Source organism: Triturus cristatus, chromosome 6 (assembly GCF_964204655.1).
Source record: "Triturus cristatus chromosome 6, aTriCri1.1, whole genome shotgun sequence".
NCBI classification, from domain to species: domain Eukaryota; kingdom Metazoa; phylum Chordata; class Amphibia; order Caudata; family Salamandridae; genus Triturus; species Triturus cristatus.
Window position 1 is genome coordinate 58673494 of NC_140589.1, and position 25485 is coordinate 58698978.

The following is a 25485-nucleotide window of genomic DNA, read 5'->3' on the forward strand; positions in this document are numbered from 1 at the left end:
AATGTCAGTCAAAAAATGACTGGCGGTAGCTCTCTCTAGATCTGCTCTGACCGGTGCAGGAAAGAAAAGAACTGACGTTGGTGAGCTTAAGTGGCACCTATATAGGCACCACACATGTCACTGCCAATGCGGATGACACCAACGCCACATGAATCTCAACAATGCAACCTACGAGCACGCAGGGGTACTGCTCATTAACAATTTATGGATCCATACCGATGCCTCAGGATAATTCTAAGGTAAGGAATCTGCTGTTTAAAGTCTCTGTCAGATACAAAAGAGCTGGTGTCAGCACACGGGGTTGGGTCTATATAGGTAACGAGCATGTCATTTCCGGCGCGGACAATTCGGATGATGCCACACAGTGCTGAACTATGCCACCTGCTAGCACACAGGGGGTACAGCTCACAAAACATTTACGGATCTATTCTGAATCCTGGGGATAATTCTAAGATAAGGAATCTGTAGCTAGAAGCCTATATCAGATAATAAAGAACTGATGTCAGAGCATTGTGGTGGTGAATATATAGGTACAGTGCTTGCAATTCTTGGTGCGGATGATGCCGACAGCACCGATACCAAGCAGAATAAAATCATCTACAGGCACGCAAGGGGAATCCTCGAAAATGTCTGGATTCAGTCTGACTATGGGGAGGGGAAATGCTGGGGACAAGGTGTGAAGCACAAGCCTGAGAGAGCAAGAAGGGGAGAAGTACAAGGACAAGAGACAGCAATACGCAGCAAGAGAAATATACGCACTAGAGGGAGACAGTTGAAAAACTCAGGCACTCTCATGGAGTGCTTAAACAAAAAAAAAAAAACCCTAAAGTTGAGCAATATAAGGACACAAGCAAAGCAGCTGTGCTTCAGGAGAGGGACAAAAAGAAGATGGACAAGGCAAGTCATGGAAACTGTAAGCACATAGGAGTGACAATAAAGTCAAGTAAGCAATGGGTGGGCCTTAAGGCCATGTAAGCTCTAGGTAAACTGACAACACAACTTTTTCAACCAGACAACTGTGCTGTCTGGTAGGCTCGAACTAACAAAAACCTTGGAATGGCACACTGCAGAGACCATGTCCAGTGAAGACTCCAGTGCAGCCGGAAAACTGTTGTTAAGATTCACTGGGGTTCTAAAATTCAGATGACGTAATGCTACAATGAATACTAGGTGGGCATGGTGGGGTGAGGTTTCTGGTTGCGGATATATAGGGGCATATCAGCAAGGGCCGGCGATAATTATCGCCTAGCGATCTTAGCTTGAGGATAATTATCGCCGGCCAACTCTGAATTTTATCGCGGAGATAGCGTGCTATTAGCAACGCTTATCTCCAAAGCGATAAAATACAGAGCGCAAGCTGTCAATTGTGAGATTATCGCTGGAAATACAGCGATAATCCCACAAGGTTTGGCGATAGCTTTCTGATAGGGATAGACATACTTAGCCATGATATCCACCCTACATAGGATATCATGGCTAAGTCAGAAAAATACCACACGTAAAAAAGAAGCATTAATCGCGGTTAGCGCTGCATTTTTTATCTCTAACAGGGTTAGCAATATCCTTGATAATAGGAGAAATATCGCTTAGCGACATTTCTCCTATTATTTTACTTTGGTACGCCCCCTTTCCATCTCATTAGAGATGCAAGGGGAAGCATAGAGTAAAAGGGTGCTAACATGCAAATTTGCGTGTTAGCACCTGTGAGAAAGTGGCTCTGTATATACTGTTCCTTAATAGGTACAGGGTGTACAGAGTCCACAGTCCCCAAGGGTTTGGCAGAGGCTAAAGTTAGATATAACCTTACTCTCTAAAGTGGTAGCTTGGTCGAGCAGTAAGGCAACATCAGAGGACAGTGTAAAGCATTTGTTGTACACACTCAGTCAGCAAATGGTCTCACACACTCAGTAACTGAACTCTAGGCCAATGGTTTATATATAAAAAATATATGCTTGTTTTATTTTAGAACCAACAATAGGTATTAAAATATACTTTCTCAGAATGAGATGCTTTATATAAATACTTTTGCACTAGGCAATTGACTTTTGTAAACAGTTACAAGTCGTTGCAATAGGCAACACTATTTTAAACACAATAATGCATTGAATTCAATGGAAGTTTTAAGTTATTTGCAACAGATTACATTTAGGATTACTTTTGGAATTCCAGGACTGGATCCTAGATTCAGTCCTGGGTCAGTACTTAGAATCAAGTGATGAAAGTCGACTTAGTTACTGTGTGGATTTTTAAACAATATTTAGCTATTTCAAAAGTTGACACTTAGAAAATATTTCAGAGAAAACAGTCAATGATTCCCTATGGAAGGAAATGCAAGTTACAGGTACAGTAGGTTCTCGTTACTTTTGTAATCCAATACTGGGGGCCCAATTCACAGAACTAACTTAAGAAAAAATCTTAAACTTACTACTTTTGGTATTCACAGAAGTTAGGATTTTGTCTTAAGTTTGTCTTATGACAAACTTAAGACAGACTTAAGACAGACTTAAGACAAACTTAAGACAGACTTAAGACAGACTTAAGACAAACTTAAGACAGACTTAAGACAGACTTAAGACAGACTTAAGTTAGGATTTTGTCTTAAGTTTGTCTTAAGTCTGTCTTAAGTCTGTCTTAAGTTTGTCTTAAGTTTGTTTTAAGTCTGTCTTAAGTCTGTCTTAAGTCTGTCTTAAGACTGTCTTAAGTCTGCCTTAAGTTTGTCTTAAGACAAACTTAAGACAAAATCCTAACTTCTGTGAATACCAAAAGTAGTAAGTTTAGGATTTTGTCTTAAGTTAGTTCTGTGAATCGGCCCCACTGTGCCTAGACTCAGTACTGGGACCTTTATCCAAAACAGGTAAGTAATTACGTTTTCAGATATTATGCGATTTTTAAAGAATATTTAAAGATTGCAGAAATTGACACTTAGAAGAAATTTCACAGAAAAACAGTCAATGATTTCCTATGGGAGAAAATTGGGTTACTGGTAAGTACAGTTGTAAGTATTTTTTAGAGTCAGTGCTGGGCACCAAGATCCAGCACTGGGAGCTCACCTAAGAGCAGGGGAGTATTTTCGCTTTCGTTACTCGGCTGATTTTTGGTGAATTTTTTAAGATTTGAAAAGTCCACACTTAGAAGAAATTTCAAGAGAAAGCCAGTCAATGTTACCCTATGAAAAAAATAGAGTTAGCGGTTTAAAAGTAAGTACTCGACTGGCAGGGTTGAAGTTCTGGGCATAGACTCAGGGGTCCCCCAGGGTCAGGTAGGTACAGTTGGTTCACCCTCAGCGACTCTAGGGCGGCCGGGTGCAGAGAGAGTTAGGCCTAATGTTATCCTATGAGGGATAGGGGGCCCTTGGTTGGTGGCTGCTGACTAGCAAGCCACGCAGCTGTGGGAGCTGGGCTCTTGGTCACTTACTCAGGGCAAGTGGGGAAGTAGGTAAGTGTAGAGTTTTCACTACCAGGGCCACTCGGGCGGCTGGGTGCAGAGTGCTTTTGAGCCTTCGGGCGCTCAATTGATTTCAATGGGAAATCTCCGGTTTAGAAAAAGACTGCAAGCTCGGGGACGAGGACTCTTCAGGTGCCACCACCACTTCGAGAGGTAAGTTGGGTAGTTGGAGGATAGGTAGGTAACCCGGGAGTGGGCACAGGGGGCCGCGGGGCGCCGCGTGTAGGGGTGCCTTTTGGTGTCGGGAAATCTTACCCTCTGTTGATCGCGGTGGGGGGGCACCTTGTTCTGAGGCTGCAGGCTTCTTCAGGAGGGTCGAGGGAGGTCCTTGGGTGCCGGACCCGAGGTCACAGTCGCCGTGGGGTCGTCCTCGTGGTCTTTGTTCACTTCGGCACTGGCCAGGCTTGGCTGGTGCAGAGTGTGCTGGGTTCGCGGTTCCGGGCTGCTGCCAGGGATTAGAAATAGGTTTTGAGTAGAGCCTCTACTCATGGTAGTCCCAGGGGCTTAGAGCCAAAAGGTAGCCAGGTCCTCCGGGGTTTGTGAGGTTGCTGGCCACAAGAGATGCCGGGTTGGAGCAGGAGCAGGTTCGAGGGTCGACAGGCCGGTAGGGCTGGGGCCAAAGCAGTTGGTGTCTTCCTCTTTTTAGCAGTTGCAGGGCAGGTCTTCTTTCTTCTTGCTCTTCTTTGTAGTTTTGAATCTGGAATCTGAGGAAGGAAGGTTCAGGGTGCCCCTAAATACTAGATTTAGGGTTGTTACAGGTAGGTGAAGGGCAGGGACCAATGGGTCCCTGTCCTGTGGTGGGTACACCCCCTATCCTGCCTCTCTCCTGTGGGAGGGGGGCAGTAGCCTAATCCTGATTGGGTAGGGCTTCCAATCTTCAAGATGGTGAGAGCCCGGGGATGTGCTTCACCTCGCCTCCCCCACCTGAGGGGTGGGGTTGGCAGGCTGGCACATCCCCTGCCCTTATTTGGGGTTTCCGGCCAAGCTTCCCGCCAGAGTGGGGGGTTGCAGTGGCCTGGGGAAACTCAGAGGCGGCATGCCTTGGAAGCTTCCCCGTTCCCATCCTGGGGGAGGAGATTTAGCACCTCGCCCAGGATGTGCATTGTTGCAGGCCCAGGAGAGCAGGGGCTCTCCTACCCAGGGGTCCAGCAACATGTCTGGTGTGTGGCAGCCTAGGCAGCCTCAGCACAGACGTGGATTGTAGGTTAGGTTTTAGGGGGCATCTCTAAGATGCCCTCTGGGGTGCTTGGAACATTAAATTCAACACTGGCATCAGTGTGGGTTTAATGTGCTGAGAAGTTTGATACCAAACTTCTCAGTTTTCAGTGCTGCCTTTATGGTGCTGTTGAGTTCGTGTTTGACGAGCTCCCAGCACCATGTACTCTTAAAGGGCAGCAGTGCACTTACAGAGCCCAGGAATGGACCTGGGTACTGTAGGCGCACAGGGCTCCTGTGCCCACACCATTGGCATAGGGCACCCAGCTAGAGGGGTGGCTGATGTATGCCATGGCAGTGTAGGTGATGGGCATGGCACACAGGGATGTGTGCCATGTCGACTCTTTGTTTGTCTTGCACCCAGACACCCAGCCTGCATAGGCAGTGTGTGTGTGTAAGGGGACAGGGCCTCTAAGGGTGGCACAATGAGTGCTGCAGCCCTTAGAAGCCTTCCCTGGTCACAAGGCCCTGGGTACCTAGGGTACCTTTTACCAGGGGCTGACATGTGGCCAGGGTTTGCCAATTTGAGTTATGTGTTTTTAGGGAAGGAACATAGGCCCTGGGCACCTGATTGGCAGGAGTCCAGGGTACACTCAGTCAAAGTACATTCAGTAATTCAGCAAAAAGTGAGGGCATACCATGCAAGAAAGATGGCACTTTCTCACAGCACCCTGTTGCTGATAGGGCGCTAGTTTTATCTCTGTTTTTGGGCTTTTAAAGCCAAAAAAGCAGAGATAAAGCCCTTGTTGATATGCCCCATAGTTGTTAATAAACAAGATAATTCTGAGGAGCACTGCGACGCTGCATGCATTGCAGTTTTTCATATTGCGTAAATATAAATAAAAAGATATGACCCATATAATTCAGACGCCTAAAAAGGATTAATTTCTAGACCTTGGCAGTCAAAAAGACAATAAAACAGTATGAATTTTAATTCAGAGAAACAGTTTGATATGTCTGAATACATCATGCGAGCAGTAGTGGATGGAGAGTGTTTTATGCAACAAGACAATAGTTTACATTTGACTACTTTGTAAAGTCAGATTAGACACTTAATAAACTTAAGAAAGCTGTCTTCAGGAGTAGTTAAAGCCGTGTAAAACACACACAGATTTCAATCGTTTTATTTAGGCCAAAATGAACAGAATAACTGAAAAAATCTACCTGTATTGTATGTGGATCACTAGCTTGTCCAAGAATTTCAAGTAGAACAGGGTCAGAAACAAAGAAGAATCGTGGAAACAGCAACCGTTTCTTTTCGAGATACCTTTAAATAAATAATGAGGAATATTAATGCATACATTTTGCATGATTATGAGTACCTTGCTTGCCTAACAACAATATTAATTTGCTAATAACCATGCTGCTTTCATTTATTTTGCAGCCTGGAAATAATTTTATTTAGTAATTATGGGAACTGATGCTTCCCTGCCTGGCATTAAAGTACGAGTTACTTACCCTTGGTAACGATGTATCTGGTAGAGACGATTCTAGCCGCAGATTCCTTAACGTAGAATTATCCCCAGGCGTGAGACTGGACCCGGAAAACTTTTTTGCCCAGCATCTCTGCGTGCCGGTACCTCGCGACTCCGCCCCGATGTCCTCCGCGGGAGTGACGTCAGCGAGGTAACATAAGCCCCACCCCGGCGCGCTGACGTCAGTTTGCTTCGGATAACTTTTCCGCGCCACAACGCGGAGCCATCACCACAAAACTAAGGAAAGCATGGGAACAGTGTGCAAAAATACCAGAAAAACCAAAAAAGAGAGAGAGAAGAAGGGGCGAGGAGCAGCACCAAGTGGCACCGAGTCGCCAGGAGGCTACAACAGGAAAGCCAAAGCAGGAAAGAGAGCAGACCACCTCTGAGGAACAACTGTGCAAGCCAGGGAATCATACATTCCATACAACATCACATTAGCAGAACGGCAAGCGCTAGAAACATTGAAAAATGATGACTCTATTATTCTAAAACCTGCAGATAAGGGAGGAGGTATCGTAATGCAAAATCGCAAAGATTACGAGGCAGAAATCCAAAAACAAGTGAATGAGAAAAAACATTACAAAAGGCTTAATACCAATCCCTTACCACAAATCAGCAAAGATATTCTGCTGGTTACCACTGCAGCAAAAGACGAGGGTTACATCACTAAGAAAGAATTTGAATTCTTAAATGCCGATAACCCTAGGACCCCGGTCCTATATACTATACCCAAAATACATAAGAGTACCACTAATCCCCCAGGCCGCCCTATACTATCGGGATGTGGCTCTGTGCTGGAACCCATAGGAGCTTATATAGACTATTTTATCAAAGAATTTGTTCCCTTACAGGATACATTTGTGAAGGACACAATGTACATGATAAATCTAGTGGATGGCATGCCGTTCAATCTAGGCAGTGATCTATTGGCTACGCTTGATATAAGCTCGCTATATACCAACATACCTCAGGAAGACAGCATAGAGATCATACAGAACCTACTAGAGACTAGACCAAGGCCGTTACAGGTACCAACCAGTTTCATCATTAGCTTACTACGAATTGCTCTACAGAGCAAATATTTCATTTCAGAAGGGCATTATTACCAACAGTGCTCTGGTACCAGTATGGGAGCAATTTTTGCTCCAAATCTAGCAAATATCTACATGCATCATGTTGAACACAGGTTCGCCCTCAATGACAACAATCCTTACCACTCACAAATAAAATGTTGGAAGCGCTATATAGACGACATTTTTATTATTTGGAGAGGTACTGCTACTGATTTCAGTAATTTTGTTACACATCTCAATACTGTTCAGACACATCTCACGTTTACTTCAACCATCCATACGTCTACTATAGCGTTCCTGGATCTCAACATTAACCATGAAAATGGCAAACTATACACATCACTTCACAGAAAGATCACTGAGAGGAACACATTACTGTCATATCGCAGTCAACATCCTCGGGCCCTCAGAGACGGCCTACCATTCGGGCAGTTTCTCAGGATCCGTCGCAATTGTACCTATAAGGAAGATTACATGAGAGAAGCGGATATACTCAGAGGTAAATTAGTCAACAGAGGCTATCCCAATAGATTGGTTAAAAGATCACTCAAACGAGCTTGGTACTGTCCGAGGGAGGAACTTTTGAAAACCAAAGAAAAACCCAAGATGGAAAAAATTGTGTGTGTCACCACTTTTGGTACACATACCAATCAGGTACGCAACCTCATTAGTAAAAACTGGAGCATTATCAGAAGCATAGACTCATCCTTCGAGTTACCACTTTTCGCCTACAAAAGGGGCAAAAATATAAAAGATCATCTGGTTAGGTCAGCCACGGATAAGAAGGTGAAATCACCCAACACTCTCACAAACGCGTGGGGCCTACCAAAAATTAAAGGACACCACAAATGTGGTAACTGTGTCTCGTGTGAGTTTACATTCAACACCTCTACCTTTGAACATGGCACACTCAAATACACCCTAGAAAACTTTTCAAATTGCAACACACGCAATGTTGTGTACTGCATTTGGTGCCCCTGTAACCTGCCTTATATAGGTCAGACCCAACAACCTGTGAAAACTAGAATCTGCCAGCATCGCAGCCGTATTCGCAGATCTGTTCCTAATGCCCCTATGGTCTCCCATTACAATGAAAAAAACCACACGGCCGATCAATTGAAATGGCAAGTGATTGATATCGCCTCCTTACCAGAACGAGGCGGCGATATAACCAGCATACTACAACGTATAGAATGTAGATGGATAGATAGGGTCAATTCGATAGCAGAAGGCCTAAATTCCGCTGAAGAATGGAGAGGGTACGTCACCACCTTACAGTAAAGACACAAGCTCCATCTATCCAATACATGCATAAAGGACAAGGCACCTGCGTGCTGCTCTCCCATGAGGCAGCACACCATACGGTTAAAAGTGGCACATCTGGCACATACCTGTTTTAATCAGAGTGTTCCTGCTCTCAATTGGGGTTAGGATAATATCTTTTATATTTTTTCCCCCTCACCTTGTTTAAGTTGTCCCAGATCTGAATATTGAGAATGTGAGCATGATTTCCTCGATTGAGGACATATGACAGTAAATGTGTCCTTTATGCATAGTCTACATGGGTTTATATCATCTTAAGTGTTTTTCAGCATAACCATTATTACATTGTCACTATCATCTCCATTGCACTCCATCTATTATTAGATCCTACCCACATTCTAACACGAAGAACGGGAGAACACTCCCTCTTATGAGACTATACGACATACATTGCTTCCATGCTATAGTTCTAACTGGCCTTATTCAATTTTATTCAATTTAATTTATTTTTCACAATAACAATAGACGCTATCCACTACACAATTAGTTGTAATGTCTAGCGGGATTCTACATCACGGGGCACAGTCTTTCCTCGGTTTCCACCCATCCACGCTCCGATCCCCGATAGAACGACTTTTCCGCGTTCTGCACGCTACGTGACAAACGGCAAGCAGGGTTGGCGCCAACTTCTGTATATTACAAAGCGGACGACTCATGCTCGCCGTTATTAGACCAAGAGCGCATTGCACGCCCATTCATCTGCAGCTCATCCAGACCGCTGCATAGATTAGAAGATTGAACTTTAAGTGTAAGTACATATGTGCACTCCCCAGCATTGGGTTTTTTACTTACTCACTTGCCGCCTAATTAGCCCATACTTATATGCCCTTGTTCCTAACATCTCCATAGCCATTCACTATCGTATGTCAGATCCCTAAACGCCAAGAAGAGATAAGGGGATCCGAATTGCTACGGCTGTAGCAACGTATCAGAGGAGCTGTTTTGTGCCCTGTCTTCCCTATCCAAAGAGCCGGCCACCCCGTGAGGTAAACTGTCTCTTTGGTTTCTTCTGGCATTGTTCGCATCGTTCACAAGTTACCTTTATATCTCGTTACGACTACAACCATGTCTGATAATACATAACAACTTTTCTGTCCCCCTTTATGACTGTAGAACCCGGCTGGGTCCTCACGTGAGTTTTTTAGTTCACCTCTCACGAAAGCACTTCACTTCAGCTGTGCCCTTTACATTCAGGTACTTTCCCTTAACTTGGCCTTTTCATTTTAGTCTCCCGCATCTGTGCCGGTACACGGGCCTCATGCTCATTTTCATTCATTTATTGTAGATGTCCCAGTATTCTTAGTCCTGAAGAGACCCCGCATTCACAGGAGGGTCGAAACGCCGTCGACAAACACACAGAACAGACCACAATTCAGCCTGTATCATTGCATACATAAACTGTTCAAGAATTTGTATTGATATGGTCGTTCTGTTTCTTTTTCTTATTTATGGAAACCTATTTTTCTAAAAAACATTATTATCTTGTACAGTCACTTTTTGGTTCCAATTTTCACTTGGGGACACTGAGCACCAAAAAACCTTTTTACGGTTAAAATATTTTGTATGTTTATGATTCAAAAGTAATGTATATACCATTTATTGTTGTGTATAAAATACAGTATTGATTCAACTGTGTAGAGAGTTTTCTCTGTCCTCTGACAGTACGGAGTCCTTTGCAAATTTACTGCCATTGTGCACATATATATTGCCTAAATCATTTTTTATTACCCACTGGAACCATTGTTCTTCCATATCTAGGAAATAGCACCAGGCAGCCCAAAAGTACCAGAAGGCCACATCAGTAAAGCCACAGCAGGGAAAGCGTAAAGCGCCCTTCTGTGGAACCACCGTGGAAGCCAATGCGAGAGCCAGGCTGGAGGCACAAGCAGTGGAAAGCACTGTAAGAGAACGAAAGACTGCAACCACAGACCATGCAGCAAAGGGCCACAAGTTACTTACCTTCGGTAACAATGTATCTGTAAGAAACATTAGTTAGTTAGATTCCTCACCTTAGAATATCCCCAGGCGTCAGGCTGGATACGGAAAGATTTTTGTAGCAATACCCCTTGCGCGTCGCTAGGCGTCGTCTGTGTAAAGAAGATCGCACCTGCGACATACCGTGACGCGACGGAGAGTAAGGGGCCCGAAAAGGGTGACCACACCTCCCCAGTGTAGGAAGGTGGAATCTGACTATATGGTTGCCCCCACTTTTTTCCTGGTGTTTTGCTAGTTTTATGACTTAGTTGGACTGGGATCCTGCTATTCAGGGCCCCTGTCTATCTGCTTTCTCTGTAAAATGGTTTCCATGTACATTAGGTACATTTCAAATTGGATTCTGGAGTGCCTTATAAGCACCTAGTATTTGGTAGGGCATAGGTACCTCAGAGGCCTACCAGGGGCTGCAGCATAAATTATGCCACCCCTGGGAAGCACTCCAAAATGACACCACAGGTCTGCTACTGCAGCCTGGGTAAGGGTGTGCTTGCACCCCTTACAGTGGTATAGGCTACCTATATCCACATATTTATACAGACACTTATAAACCTATAAGTCACTCCTATGGCAGGCCTTGACAATCCTTGACAATCCTGAAGGCAGAGTGCTTGGTTTTGTGTGAGAGGGTGCCCTAGCATGAGCTGAGCCCCTCTGCAGCTTTCGGAAATACTTCTGTGCTATTCTGTGATACAGCCAGACCATATACTCTTAAGTGCATTAGAACCTCGCGGTAAATGCTAACTTTGGAATGGCTGCATCAAAACATGTCGTGTTTGGTCTCCTGTCGAAGGCGAAACTGGACAAAGGAAATGGGTGTAACCACCCCTCTTTCCAAGCCCACCCAGAGGTGGGGCCTTAGAGTTAGTCCATCCCCTAAACTTAGCATAAATATAGGAATCCAGTCCCTAGGATTTTAGATTACCCTGGACGAAACTCTGTATCATATATCCTGGACCTTCGACTTTCTATCACGACTAGAAGACGGAAGAAATCCCCCTTGGGGTCAAGGAGTGACTCCCCTGCTTGGCAGGCATCAAAGAAGCAACTGACCAGTCTGCATCGCTGAAGCTCCCGACGGATGCCGAAGTCTTTGCATCACCAGAGGTGGATTTCCAGATTTCCCAGAGGCTACCCTGAGTCCACAGCAAAGCTGAGGCCTGTGGCTATCGCGGGTGACGTGGAACCGTGACCCCCTGGACACCGTGATTTTTTGCAGCAACAGCATCTTCCTGGGCTTCCTCGAAGTTGTGCTTTGGGCTCCGAGTAGCCCCAGCTTAGAGCATCTCCTGCACCGAAGATTTCTGGCCTCCACTCCACGAGTGACCCGTGGGCCAGTTTCAAGAACGACTGCTTGAGGCTCCTTCGCAATCACTAGCCCGTTGGCTAGCAAGTCCCCACGAAGGCAACTCCTCTTCTGCTTGGGCTTTCCTGGTTGCTCCAGACGTGCCCTGACTTACCCTCGCTGGATGAGTCCCTCAGACCTTGCTGATCTGCACCGCAGTCCTTTCTCTGAATTCCAGTGACTTGCCGTTGCCAAGGCTTGTTGGGTCCATTCTGGTCGCCGACACCGCAGCACTTGACAGACTTCATGGAACAGCTCGAATCCGGCTCGTGGACTTCATCGACGCCTCCTGGACCTCGTGGCTGAAGAGTCAAGACACCCATCAACTCACCTGAAGCACCCGACATCTGTGGGCATTGGTCCATCCTGCCCTCGGTCACTGGCTAGGGACCCAGACTCTGTCCCCTCTGCTTTCAGGTTCCTTCCATCCTAGATCCAGGCTTGGATCTCTTCGGACACTTCTCCTCTTCACGGCAGCAGCAGTTCTTTGCAGGCTCCTATTGAAATCGACGGCGCGACCCGACACCAAAAGACACATATGCGCCCGGCTACCCTGGGTGAGGTAACTCGAGTACTCCGGTGCTCCCGTGGGTGCTAGCCCTAGAACTTCTTAAGTCCAAAAGGGCTTGGTCCTGAGCCGTAGGGACAGCTGACATGCCTCCATATCAGCCAGAAAGTTGGCAATATCTGCAAAAGATGCAAGTTAAGGTCTCCTACAATGGTAAAATTAGCTGCCTTACTGGCCTATAATATAGTCTTATTTACTAAATTTTCTCTGAAGACTTTAGAAGGCCTAGATGGCCGATGGATCAGCAAACCGGAGACTGTAAAATTATGGTTTAACATAATTTGAAAGTAGGCACTTTCGCATTCAGCAATATCCTCCCTGCACGAAAATCTCTCCTTATGGATCAGTGCAATCCCCCCACCTCTATTGCCAGTTCTGCTAAGCTGGATCATAGAATAGTCTTGGGGAAGCGCTAACCATGATTCAGCAACTGAATCCTGCGTCAACCAGGTCGCCATTAGAAATAATGATTCAGGTGACTCTTCAGTTAGTAGATCAAAGATTTCAGCATGGTGTTTGACCAGTGACCTACAATTCAGACTGCAGAACCTAAAATCAATAAAGTCAGAGGGGAGGTACCTCTCTCATCTGACTTACTTTGAAAAGCGCAGTGTTGACATTGAAAGGAACCGGCCAAAGGGGACCAAGAATGATTACTGCAGTATGGGCCTTTGATATTCAATAACTGAAGCTCTGAACGTGAGTATGAAGATATGTGCTTTAAGGAAGGGGCAGAATGACCGGCCGCCGGCAGCGTCCCTTTGGCGTGCCAGCGGCACGCTCGCTGCGTGTCCGCATCCGGTGTGCCTGAAGTAGACGGTGGGCAAACAGGCTCCTCCCGTCTAGCGTCTGATGCGGAAGACAAGCAAAACTAAAGTGCTTTAAGCAATTTTAAAATTACATGCTACGAAGAAGTTTTAAAATCCTTTTATTTTAAACTTGACAGATAAAAACAATCTGAGCAGAACCCCCATGAACAATTTCCTCCCGCCTCACAGCACGAATACCTATAGGTTTAAGATGTTTTTGACTGATGTATATTATTTGGATTATGAAACAATGTTTCAAAATATCAATAAACGATATGATTTGATACGATTACACACACTTAAAGACTGAATCCAAGACCAATTGTTTTGTATAAAACGTTATTGCTTTATTTATTTTAGAACCAAGAGGAAATCAGTAGCAGTTAAGTAACAGTTTCAAGAATAGCAAAACTTTTCAAATACAGTAGGTATAGTATTATAAACGCTTAGACGTACTTTTTAGAAGTATTTAAAATACTTTGGCCATGTCAATCAAACAGTAGCAACCCTAGCAAAGGTAAGAGATAGACATTTAGTGAAACAGGCAAAAATGCAATGCAATCTTAAGGAAGGAAAACAGTTATATGCAGTTACAAGTAAGCAGTAAGCACTCGACTTACACATCCAGTCATTGGGAGTTTGGACCAACACTGGGTAAGGGTCAGATCAAGGTAAGTACTGCACAACCAGCGGCACTGGGGGGGCCGGATGCAGAGGTCACTGGGCCCAATGTTAGTCAACGGAGACTGGGGGCACCCACAAGAGGTACGGTTTGCAGGTAAGTACCCATGGTTTCAGGGCAGAGGCCCCAGGGGTTAAAGCAAGCACTGGGGGAGGCCCAAGGCAGCGCCAGTCATACACCACCAGTGGCACAGGGGCAGCCAGGTGCAGGTGCTCATCAGCATCAGGTGCCCAATGCAAGTAAAGAATAAGTTACTTACCTTCTGTAATGATATATCTGTAAGAAACATAGGTAATTATAGATTCCTCACCTTAGAATTACCCCCAGGCGCCAGACTGGATCCGGAAAGTTTTTCGTCAGCAGTACCTCTGCGCGTTGAAAGGTGGCTTTGGTCGGCTCCGCATCCGTCGTTGGCATTGTGGTCGCCGGGATGATGTCGCGGTAGCTATTTAGACGCCGCCCTCGCATGCTGACGTCAGTTCTGTACACGACTTTCTGCACCAGAAACGCAAAGCCATGCAAGACAATGACCACTGGTGCACAAAACTAGGGCCCTGAAAGGATGTCCTTAACCCTAGAAATCAGTTTGCAGAATGGGGAGGATAGTTGGGCGGTGTATAGTTACCAAAGGTAAGTAACTTGTTCATCTGAAAGAAACAGTTAGTTTTAGATTCCTTACCTTAGAATAGATACCCCAGCAACACCAACCCAGAGGTGGGTCTGCGAACCAAGTTCACATCAGAATGTCCTGGAGAACAGAATGGCCAAAGAAACCGTCTCTCCGGACTTGGCTGTCCAGGCAGTCGTGTTTTGTAAACGTGTGCAGCGCTGCTCACGTAGTTGCCTGACAGATGTCATTCAGAGGGACTCCTTGTCCCAAAGCAGTAGTTGCTGCCGTCACCCTGGTGGAAAGGGTGCGTAGCCCCACTGGAGGCTCAATTTTTGCTAGAGAATATGCAGGGTTTAATACACAAAATGACCCATCTGAAGATGGTGAGCTTGTGTACGTCCCGACATTTCTTGATGCCCACGTAGCCAAGAAAGAGCTGGTTATCCACCCGGAACTGTCTGGTTAGATCCAAATAGAAGGAAAGTGTCCAGACGGTGGAGCCTCTCTTCCTCTTTGGAAGGATGCGGAGGCAGAAAGAAGGTCAGCAAAGTGATAGTTTGGCCAATATGAAAGGAGGTGACCACTTTGGGAAGGAAGGATGGACGAGTTCTTAGGACAACCTTGTCCGGATGTACAGCCAGAAAAGGAGGCTTGGATGAAAGAGCGTGGAGCTCACTCACTCTTCTGGCAGATGTGATGGCTACGAGGAATGCAGTCTTAAGAGTTAAGAGTCTGATAGGACAGTTGTGAAGCAGCTCAACGGGAGCGCACACCAAATGGGTCAAGACCAAATTCAAGTCCCACTGAGGCATTACGAAAAGGATTGGAGGAAAGAGATGAGTAATGCCTTTAAAGAAACAATTTACAACGGGGACTTGAAGAGAGAAGGCTAAACAGGAAGCCTAAGAAAGGCAGAAATGGCCAAATGATAGCCCTTGACAGTGCCCAGAGCAGAGCCCTGCTGGGCCAAAGAAAGGAAGAACAAGAGAACCTCAGAAAGAGGGGCAGAAAGGGGATCCACAGCCTTTGCTGCGCACCATGCCACAAATTTGTTCCATCAGCAGGTGTATACCGTCTTAGTGGAGGGACACCTGGCTGCCAAGATTACATGTTTTCCACAAAGAGCTGCTCCTAGTGTGATAACCCAAACGAGTTACAAGAACATCGTGAGTGTGGGCATCTCACAGAAAGTTACGGACTGGTCTCACACACCACCTGGTGTCATGCTTCATCATTGACCAGTCCTCGCCCTCTAAAACCTTCGTTTGATAGAGGGCGGGCATACACTTGACGACAAGGATGCACTTCTAAATAACTAAGTGGGGGCCCGTGAGATTGTGAGTGAGGTTAAAAATCATTATAGTAATCAGAAGTGTTTTTTAATGTGACTGAAAAGTATATGATATTAAAATAAATGTAACGGTGATTGGGGTAATTAGTGTCCCCTAACCGTCTTGTGAATGGTCAACATGTTTCTGCCAAAGCGGCCCTGTTGGGTCCATGGCATTCATCAGGACCTAGTAATATATGGAGGCTCCGTTCTTACCAAACGTTGGTAAGATGTTACCACTGTGTGGGTGTGGCAAAGGCCACACTTCACTTCCTAGAATGCTTCCAAAGGTAAAGCCTACAAAACAAGAAAACATTCGAGAGATGAGGGTTAGTTGAAATTCGTTGGGTCAAATATACCTGTAAAGGAAAAAAGAGGAAGAAAAATGCATGCATTGACTCCTAAGAGTGAAAAAAGTGTACGTGACTTTGTGACACTCTATTTGTGTACACATGTGTAAGACTTCGAAGCTGGAGGCAGACAATGCTGCCGCCAATCTTACCCTAATAAAATAGACAACTTGTCCCATGGGGGGAGGGGGCGGAGGGAATCCAATGTTTGTCACCTCTGCAAAAGAAAAACATAGAACCAAGAACTTTATCAAACGTACAGTTGGAGAGGATTTCATACACAAACTGAGTGGTAGGTGTAGGAGAGTAGGGTCTGCTATCCTATGGTCACCCCAAATTTTTGCTTTTTGCTTCTCTGGTTTTTGACATATTGAGGCTGTGGGCCTGCTAATCAGACCCCCAGCCTGCTGTTCTCTCTACTAAATTAACACTATGCACTCTAGGTGCATAACCAATTGGAACTAGATCACCCTGTGAGCCCCTTGTACCAGTGTACACTAGGTACCCAGGGCATTGGTGTATCTAAGGCCTACCAGGGGCTGAAGCATGTATTATGCCACCCCTGGCCTGCCCTAACAATTTGACACAACTGGATGATCACTCAGCTGGGGTAAGTTGGTGTAATCACCTCTTACTTAGGTGTAGTATACCTATACCTATCCTTAAATGGGACACATATTAACCTATAAGTCACTCCGATGGCAGGCCTTAACAATCCTGAAGGCAGAGTGCTTGGTTTCATGTGAGATGGTGCTCTGGCATGAGCTGAGCCTGTCTGCAGTGATCGGAACCACTTCCTTTTACTGTTTCCAGATATCGCCATACCATATACTCTTAAGTGCATTATGAACCTCGCGGTTAAATGCTATCTTTGGTTTGGCTTTATCAAAACATGTCGAGTAAGGTGTCATACGAATTGGAATACTAACCCCTCGCCAATTCTGGCGACGGGGTTAGCATTCCACCCTTCTAGAGGGACACGACATGTACAGTACCTGAAACCCGGGTAAAATCAGACATAGCCTCAGCTCCACAAAATGGATGCTGCCACCACAGACACAAGTCTGCCCTCCTGCTGCTGGGAGTCCTTCCAGCTTGGGAGGTGTGGACAATGGGTTTCCTGCCAGGGGAGGTGCATGCACCACCCCAGACAGGATTTTGTGTATTGGTCAGGTAGGGCTTCAATAGAATCAGACATGCCTGAGGCTCACAAGGAGCCTCGGTGCATATGCCAGTTCAAACCGGTCCTGGGGCATACCAGCCCCGGACCTGGGGTGAGCTGGACAAAGGATTGGGGGTGTAACCACCCCCCTTCCTGGTCCCACCCATAGGGAGGGACCTAGCAGGTAGTCCGGCCCCTAGAATCCGCTTAAAGGTAGGAGCTGTGTCCTAAGACTTCAGACATCCTGGAATCAACTTATCAATAAGAAGAAGACGGGAACTTCGACGCTCTGCTGCACAGAGGACTGAAGGAAATCTCCCCTATGGTCAGGGAGTGACCATCTTGCTAACGCAAGCACCAACCAGCTATTGAACGTCTGCTTTGCCGCCGCCTCCATCCGGAGCCCGAGCCCAGAGCCCGACAAGAACTGGACCTCCAGACCTCTCACCGCCCGATCCACAGTCCCTGCAAAGAAGGAACCCGTGGAGGCACCGAGACACGTGGAGCCAGCCATCTTGAAAGACCGACGACAAGCTGCAAGCGCAACGACAGAGGCTCCCTCCAAGTTGTGCTTTGGGTCCTGAGAAGCCCAACACCCGAGCAGCATCTGCACCAAAGGTGAGCCCTCCAGCATCTCCATGATCTGCGTGGGGCCCCTCTGCACTTTGCATCTCGACGCGCCTGCCCGGTCCCTGGCCCGTTGGCTAGTGGCCATTTTGGCGACCTATTTGAAAATCAACTATGCTGGTCTGGTTGCTCCAGACTGGCCCTAGCTGCTCTCCAAAAGAGCAGCCCCTCTGACCTTGCTGGTCAGAACTATCAGCTTACATCTCTTTCCACGACTCCTGCCTTTGCCAAGGCTTGTTAGCTTCTTTCGAGTCGCCAACACCGTTGACAGCGAGAGCCTGCGTGGGACAGGTCGTGAACCGACTCCTGGACGTCGTCGACCTTCAGGGACCACGTGGCTGCGGAGACAAGCTACCCCTCATCACCTGTTTGCACCCGACATCGCCTGGTACCTACCTGGTGCCACGCCGGTCACTGGCTAGTGACTGTGAACACTGTCCCCTCTGCTTTCAGGTCTTCTACGACTCCGATCCACCCCTGGATCCAACGCATCTCTTCTGGGCCGACCGCCTGCAGCATCTTTGTCATCAGGCTCCATTGAATCGATAGAAGAAACCCGACGCACTTCGAGACCTATGCACCCGCTTCCTGTGGGTGAGGTAACGCTGGCACTCCGGTGCCCAAGTGTAGAGAAACATCTCTAGTGTCTGTGTTTCAAATCTTAAGATCGTAGTCCACCCAGAAGATCCTTTCTGCAGTAACTTTCTAACTTTTACGCACCCATTGAAAACCTATGGGAGCACGCGTGTGACTTTACTCACTGCATACGCGACCCGTGGACCTCCTGGTCACTAACTGAAGTTAGCTCCTTGTAGGCCCAGCGATTCTAGAGGCCCTAGGCCTTTTCCCTTTCCTATTCGTGGTACTTATACCACTATTTTAGTATATGGTTTGAGTGGCCACCAGGGCCCATCCATATAAAGTGCAACTTCTGTATATTATAACATTGTCTTGTTTAACGATTTGTGCTCCTGTGCTCATAAAGAGTCTAGGGGATACTTTGAGAAATAAATACATATATATTTTGAATATATATCTGTGTGGTGTCCTTTCATTGGTATAAAAGGGGGTTGCATTTGGTAAAACAGCCTGCTTAACACGCTTTAACGAGTTTAGCCTCAAAGACTGCTTAGCCTACGCTACCACTAGGGCAGCTAGTCTGAAAAGGTTGACTTACAACCACACCATAAGGGTTGCTTGGCATGGTACAAGGTGGTCACTTTAACTAGTGAACATCATATACCAGGCCAACTTTTCACAGTAGGTTATTCCAAAAGCCTTGTTGGGCAAAAGAGAAAGAAAACATAAAGGCAAACAGACATTTGAACAGCCATTTGGACTGAAGTACATACATACATATACACTGGTCTTTCAGTACACCCATACTCTTACTATGACACGTGTTGGGTTGCTCCTGTGTCCTATGCGTCCGCTCGATCCTCCCGAATGTGAGAAATGGAGGGAGCGGGCGCCGTCTCACACTTACCAATGAGGGGATAACAACTAAGGTCCACAACAAACCCACGGACAGGAACAGCTTACTATTGTACGAGAGTTACCACCCGAAAGCCCTCAAACAGAATCTACATGTTGGCCAGTTCCTCCGAATAAGGATTAATTGCTCTGAGAAAGACATTTACAAAGAACAGGCAGAACAGCTTGAGAAGAAACTAATTGAACGCCACTACCCAAGGAAAATGGTAAGAAGGGCAAATAAGAGAGCAAGAAACAACTCCAGAGAGGCACTTTTGGAGGACGTGGAGAAAGAAAAAACAAGCAGACCGGTCTGTGTTACCACATTCACACCGGTATCAAACTCAATCCAAAAAATCATCAGAAAAAGATGGCATATACTAAACAGCGCTGGAAATCAATGGGAAACCCCCCTATTTGCCTTCAAACGCAATAAAAATCTCCGGGATGAACTGGTTCATGCCCAGATGACCACAAAGGAGAACACGGAACAACTTAGACTCTGGGACCAACCACCTGCAGTGGGTCATTTCTCCTGCCGCGGGTGCCAGTCGTGTAATCTCACAAAAAACACCAAAGAGGTGGATATTGGCACAGAAAAACCGTGGCAGCTCCGAACATTCAGCAATTGTAACACAGAAAATGTGGTATATCTATTAACATGTCCCTGCAACATCCAATATGTGGGGATGACCACAAGGAAGATAAAAATCCGCATTAACGAACACCGGAGTACGATCAGATGTAAAAAAACGAACACAAAGCTGACACGACATTTCTTCGAAAAAAGTCATAAGGACACAGACTTGTGCTGGACTATTCTGGAGGTCATGAAAAAAAGCAAATTTGACCTCACTAGAGCCCTCCATGTTGGAGAACAACGTTGGGTGTACCGCCTACGCTCACATGAGAAAGAGCTCAATGATGACATCCCATGGCTGCAGCTTACACGATAAAGAAAGGGGATATGATTATGATAAATACCCTCTTGATAGTGTAATCGTAATCAACATCAAACGCACTTGACTATCTGCCCCAGCTGATATGCCTCAATGTACTATACAAATGTTCAGTTGGTGGTTCATATACATACCTCTACATTATAGCTTCCATCCCATACAGTCCCCAAATACAATCTCTGAAATATCCCCCACCACAAACAAAATAGGCGGGAGTGTCTGTGTATCTGCTCACTTTTACACTTTTTCACTTTCAAACCAGCCCAACGGCATATGGCCTTTTATCAGACTGAAACATTCTTACGTGATGTATAAACAGTAATTTCACCTGGGAATGTTCAAGAGAAGGGATGTAATACATCTCCTTTTTCTATGCTTTTTCCACCCTCGTGCCCTTCACGTTACCCGCCCTGACGATATACACGCGTTTTTGCACGATACGAACGACATGGACTGCATGTGTAACATCCCTCAGTACCCGGGGTTTCTCTTATGTCCTTTCTATTGAAACTTAACGCATGGCCACAGTAAGTGATACGAAGAGCTGGCGTGATGAGTATTGACCCCGATTGGGAGGTTTGTGACTAACTGTGATTAACACACTCCATCCCTGCTCTTCTGTAAACGGGCCTTTTACGCGTCCCTGTTCTAGCTTCGTGCATCGTTACCATACCAACGCATGTTAACAAACGCACAGGCGCGTAGCGATAGTTTTGTTTAATTGCGCTGTCTGGCTAAATATGCGTACCCCGCCCTAAGTTTACCTCCCAAACCACGTTCTTCTTCAGTACGCAGTCCAACCTATAGGGCAGCTGGTCTCACGTAATTCTGCGACCAGGCATAGTTTTTACTAGTCATTGGGTGACACGCCCCCACAGCGCTGTATCACTTACACACCCCCGCCTCCTCAGCACCTCTACCAATCGCAGAGTTGCTTTTCATGCCTCCAGCTTCGCTACGAATGAGGCTTCTTTTCTCACGCAGTTCTGGTATATTCACGCCCAATTCCGACATCCTGAATCCAGGCTCAGTGCTCTTGTGACACCGGGAAACGCGCACCTGGAAGTGTTTTACACCAATTAACACGATCAGACTGCATTTTAAAAGACGGCGCCCGCTCCCTCCATTTCTCACATTCGGGAGGATCGAGCGAACGCATAGGACACAGGAGCAACCCAACACGTGTCACAGTAAGAGTATGGGTGTACCGAAAGACCAGTGTATATGTATGTATGTACTTCAGTCCAAATGGCTGTTCAAATGTCTGTTTGCCTTTATGTTTTCTTTCTCATTTGCCCAACAAGGCTTTTGGAATAACCTACCACTCAGTTTGTGTATGAAATCCTCTCCAACTGTACGTTTGATAAAGTTCTTGGTTCTATGTTTTTCTTTTGCAGAGGTGACAAACATTGGATTCCCTCCGCCCCCTCCCCCATGGGACAAGTTGTCTATTTTATTAGGGTAAGATTGGCGGCAGCATTGTCTGCCTCCAGCTTCGAAGTCTTACACATGTGTACACAAATAGTGTCACAAAGTCACGTACACTTTTTTCACTCTTAGGAGTCAATGCATGCATTGTTCTTCCTCTTTTTTCCTTGACAGGTATATTTGACCCAACGAATTTCAACTAACCCTCATCTCTCGAATGTTTTCTTGTTTTGTAGGCTTTACCTTTGGAAGCATTCTAGGAAGTGAAGTGTGGCCTTTGCCACACCCACACAGTGGTAACATCTTACCAACGTTTGGTAAGAACGGAGCCCCCATATATTACTAGGTCCTGATGAATGCCATGGACCCAACAGGGCCGCTTTGGCAGAAACATGTTGACCATTCACAAGACGGTTAGGGGACACTAATTACCAAATCACCGTCACATTTATTTTAATATCATATAGTTTTCAGTCACATTAAAAAACACTTCTGATTACTATAATGATTTTTAACCTCACTCACAATCTCACGGGCCCCCACTTAGTTATTTAGAAGTGCATACTTGTCGTCAAGTGTATGCCCGCCCTCTATCAAACGAAGGTTTTAGAGGGCGAGGACTGGTCAATGATGAAGCATGACACCAGGTGGTGTGTGAGACCAGTCCGTAACTTTTTGTGAGATGCCCACACTCACGACGTTCTTGTAACTCATTTGGGTTATCACACTAGGAGCAGCTCTTTGTGAAAAACATTTATAATTGGAGGCTGCTAGCTCCTAGAACCCCGTGCCTCTTGTTCCCCCCTCCACACATGTGGTGGAGTCCTTTTGTGATTTTGCCAAGATTACATAACATACTTCGGGAGGCAAGTCGAATGAAGTCAACTGCCGCTGCTCAATCTCCATGCAAGGAGGTGGAGGCTGGACAGGGTCGGGTGGAGGACTGTCCCCTGCTACTGCGACAGAAGATCCTCCCAAAGAGGCAGTCTGATCGGAGGATCGATGGCCATGTTGAGCAGCTCGGAATACTAGACTCTCTGTGCCCAATCTGGAGCCACGAGAATGACTTTGGGCCCGGTCGCGCTTGATCTTCTTCAGCACTCTGGGTAGAAGTGGTATAGGGGGAAAGGCGTATAGAAGACCACAACTCCACTCGTGTCGAAAAGCGTCGTCTAGCAAGTACAGCCTTGGAAATTCCAACGCACAAAATTGCTGACATTGCGCGTTCTCTTCAGTGACGAATAGATCTAACCAAGGCTCTCCCCACTGCAGAAAGAGACCTTGCCCCACCTTTGAGTGAAGACGCCATTCATGATCCATCATGCACCTGCAGCTGGTCCGCCCCGGCGTTCAGTGAACCTGCCAGGTGTTGAACCACCAGGGATATGCCCTGATGTTCCAGCCATGTCTAGAGGCGGAGGACCTCCTGACGTAGGGTCCACGACCCCACCTCGCCTTGTTTGTTGCAGTACCACATGGTGGTAGTGTTGTCTGTGAACACATGCACTAATCTTCCCCAGACAGAGGGAAGGAAGGCTTTGAGTGCAAGACTGATTTCCCGAAGCTCCAGTAGGTTGATGTGGAGCCCGGACTCCGCCGGAGACCAGAGGCCTCTGGTCTCTGCCTCTCCCATGTGGCCTCACCATCCCAGGAGGGATGCGTCTATCACCACTGTGTGTTCTGGTTGGGGAAGGGAGAGGGACCTGCCGTTGACCCAATCCTGGTTCAGTGAGCCACCACTGCAATTGTCATGCAGTGCCCTCCGAGATCTGGATGCAATCGGACAGATTCCCCTGATGCTGCACCCACTGGAACTTCAGGTCCCACTGCAGAGCCCGCATATGCCACCTGGCATGATCGACCAGCAGGATGCAGGAGGCCATGAGGCCCGGCAGCCTCAGGGTTATCCTGTCGAAAACCCGGGATAGAGGCTGAAAGATCGGAATCATAGCCTGAATATCCCGGACTCGCTGTTCAGGAGGATAAACCCGAAATTGCGTCGTGTCCAGAACAGCTCCAATGAAGAGAAGCTTCTGAGAGGGGGTCAGGTGTGACTTCGGCACATTGATGGAGAACCCCAGCGAATACAGGCGGTCGGCAGTAGCCTGGAGGTGGGAGACAACAGCCTGGGGCGAGCCCGCCTTCAACAGCCAGTCGTCGAGATAGGGGAACACTGGAACCCCTGATCTGCACAGATGAACTGCAACCACCGCCCTCACTTTCGTGAACACCCGAGGGGCGCTGATAAGGCCAAAGGGGAGCACTGTAAACCAAAAGTGCTCATGGCCTACCGTGAACTACAGATAACGTCAGTGGGCCAGCACGAATGGAGATGTGGAAGTAAGCGTCCTGCAAGTCCAACACCACCGTCCAGTCTCCAGACCTGAGCGAGCGTCAACATCTTGAACTTCGCCTTCCGGAGGAAGCAGTTGACGTTCCTGAGATCCAAGATAGAACGCAGGTCCTTGTCCTTCTTGGGTACCAGAAAGTAGTGGGAATAACAACCACGACCTACTTCTGGGGCAGGAACGTGCTCGATGGCTCTCTTGGCCAAGAGAGGCGTGACTTCATGTTGGAGAAGGCCCAGATGATCCTCCGAAATACGATGGTACTGAGGTGGCATGGCTGAGGGGGTAGCCTCGAAGGGGAGGGAGTAGCCCCTTCAGACTTTCTGCAAAACCCACCTGTCCGATGTGATGGTGCGCCAGTGGGGGAGGTGATGGTGGAGCCTGCGAAAACCTTCCCGCTACAAAACAAACCTAACCAATGTATAAGAAACACAAAAAACCTCGACTGGAACACCCTAGCCTCCCACTGTGAGAAAGTTCTCATCCCCCCCAACGATGGGCCCGATTCACAGAATTAACTTAAGACAAAATCCTAAACTTCGTACCATTTTGGTATTCACAGAATGCACTTACTACTTCTGGTATTCACAGAATGAACTTACTACTTTTGCGATTCACAGAATAAACTTACTACTTTTGCTATTCACAGAATGGATTTACGACTACTAACTTTACGTCCGCACTCGAGCTTCCGGCCCGGAGGCGGGGCTTCCGGGCAGGAGGCGGAGCTTCCGGCCCGGAGGTGGGGATTCCGGCCAGTGGCGGAGATTTAACCATGGCCAAAATCTCCGCCTCCGGGCCGGAATCTCCGCCTCCGGGCCAGAAGCTCCGCCTCCGGGCCGGAAGCTCCGCCTCCGGGCCGGAATTTCCAGCCCGAGTGTGGACGTAAAGTTAGTAGTCGGAAATCCATTCTGTGAATAGCAAAAGTAGTAAGTTTATTCTGTGAATCACAAAAGTAGTAAGTTCATTCTGTGAATACCAGAAGTAGTAAGTGCATTCTGTGAATACCAAAATTGTACTAAGTTTAAGATTTTGTCTTAAGTCCGTTCTGTGAATCGGGCCCAACATGTCTAACGTCAGTGACTTCACCGACCACTACAACTCCACGATGACCAAGATCTTTGACCAAGCTGCCCCACCTAAACTCAAACGAATTCCAGACAAAGATAAAAATCCTTGGTTTAACGGAGCTCTAAATGAAGAAAGACGTAAACTTAGATCATCAGAACGGAAATGGCGACAGCATCCCTCCTCTCTCCATCTCAAACT

General features: G+C 46.8%; 1 protein-coding gene across 1 annotated transcript in view; it reads right to left on the reverse strand.

Annotated features, from left to right (window-relative positions):
• Positions 1-25485, reverse strand: part of DNAH8 (dynein axonemal heavy chain 8) — a 13985216-nt gene that overhangs the window by 8270893 nt on the left and 5688838 nt on the right. The window contains exon 39 of the mRNA XM_085610239.1: positions 5824-5926. Coding sequence (XP_085466365.1) covers positions 5824-5926 — 103 coding nt within the window. The remainder of the gene's footprint in view (positions 1-5823; positions 5927-25485) is intronic.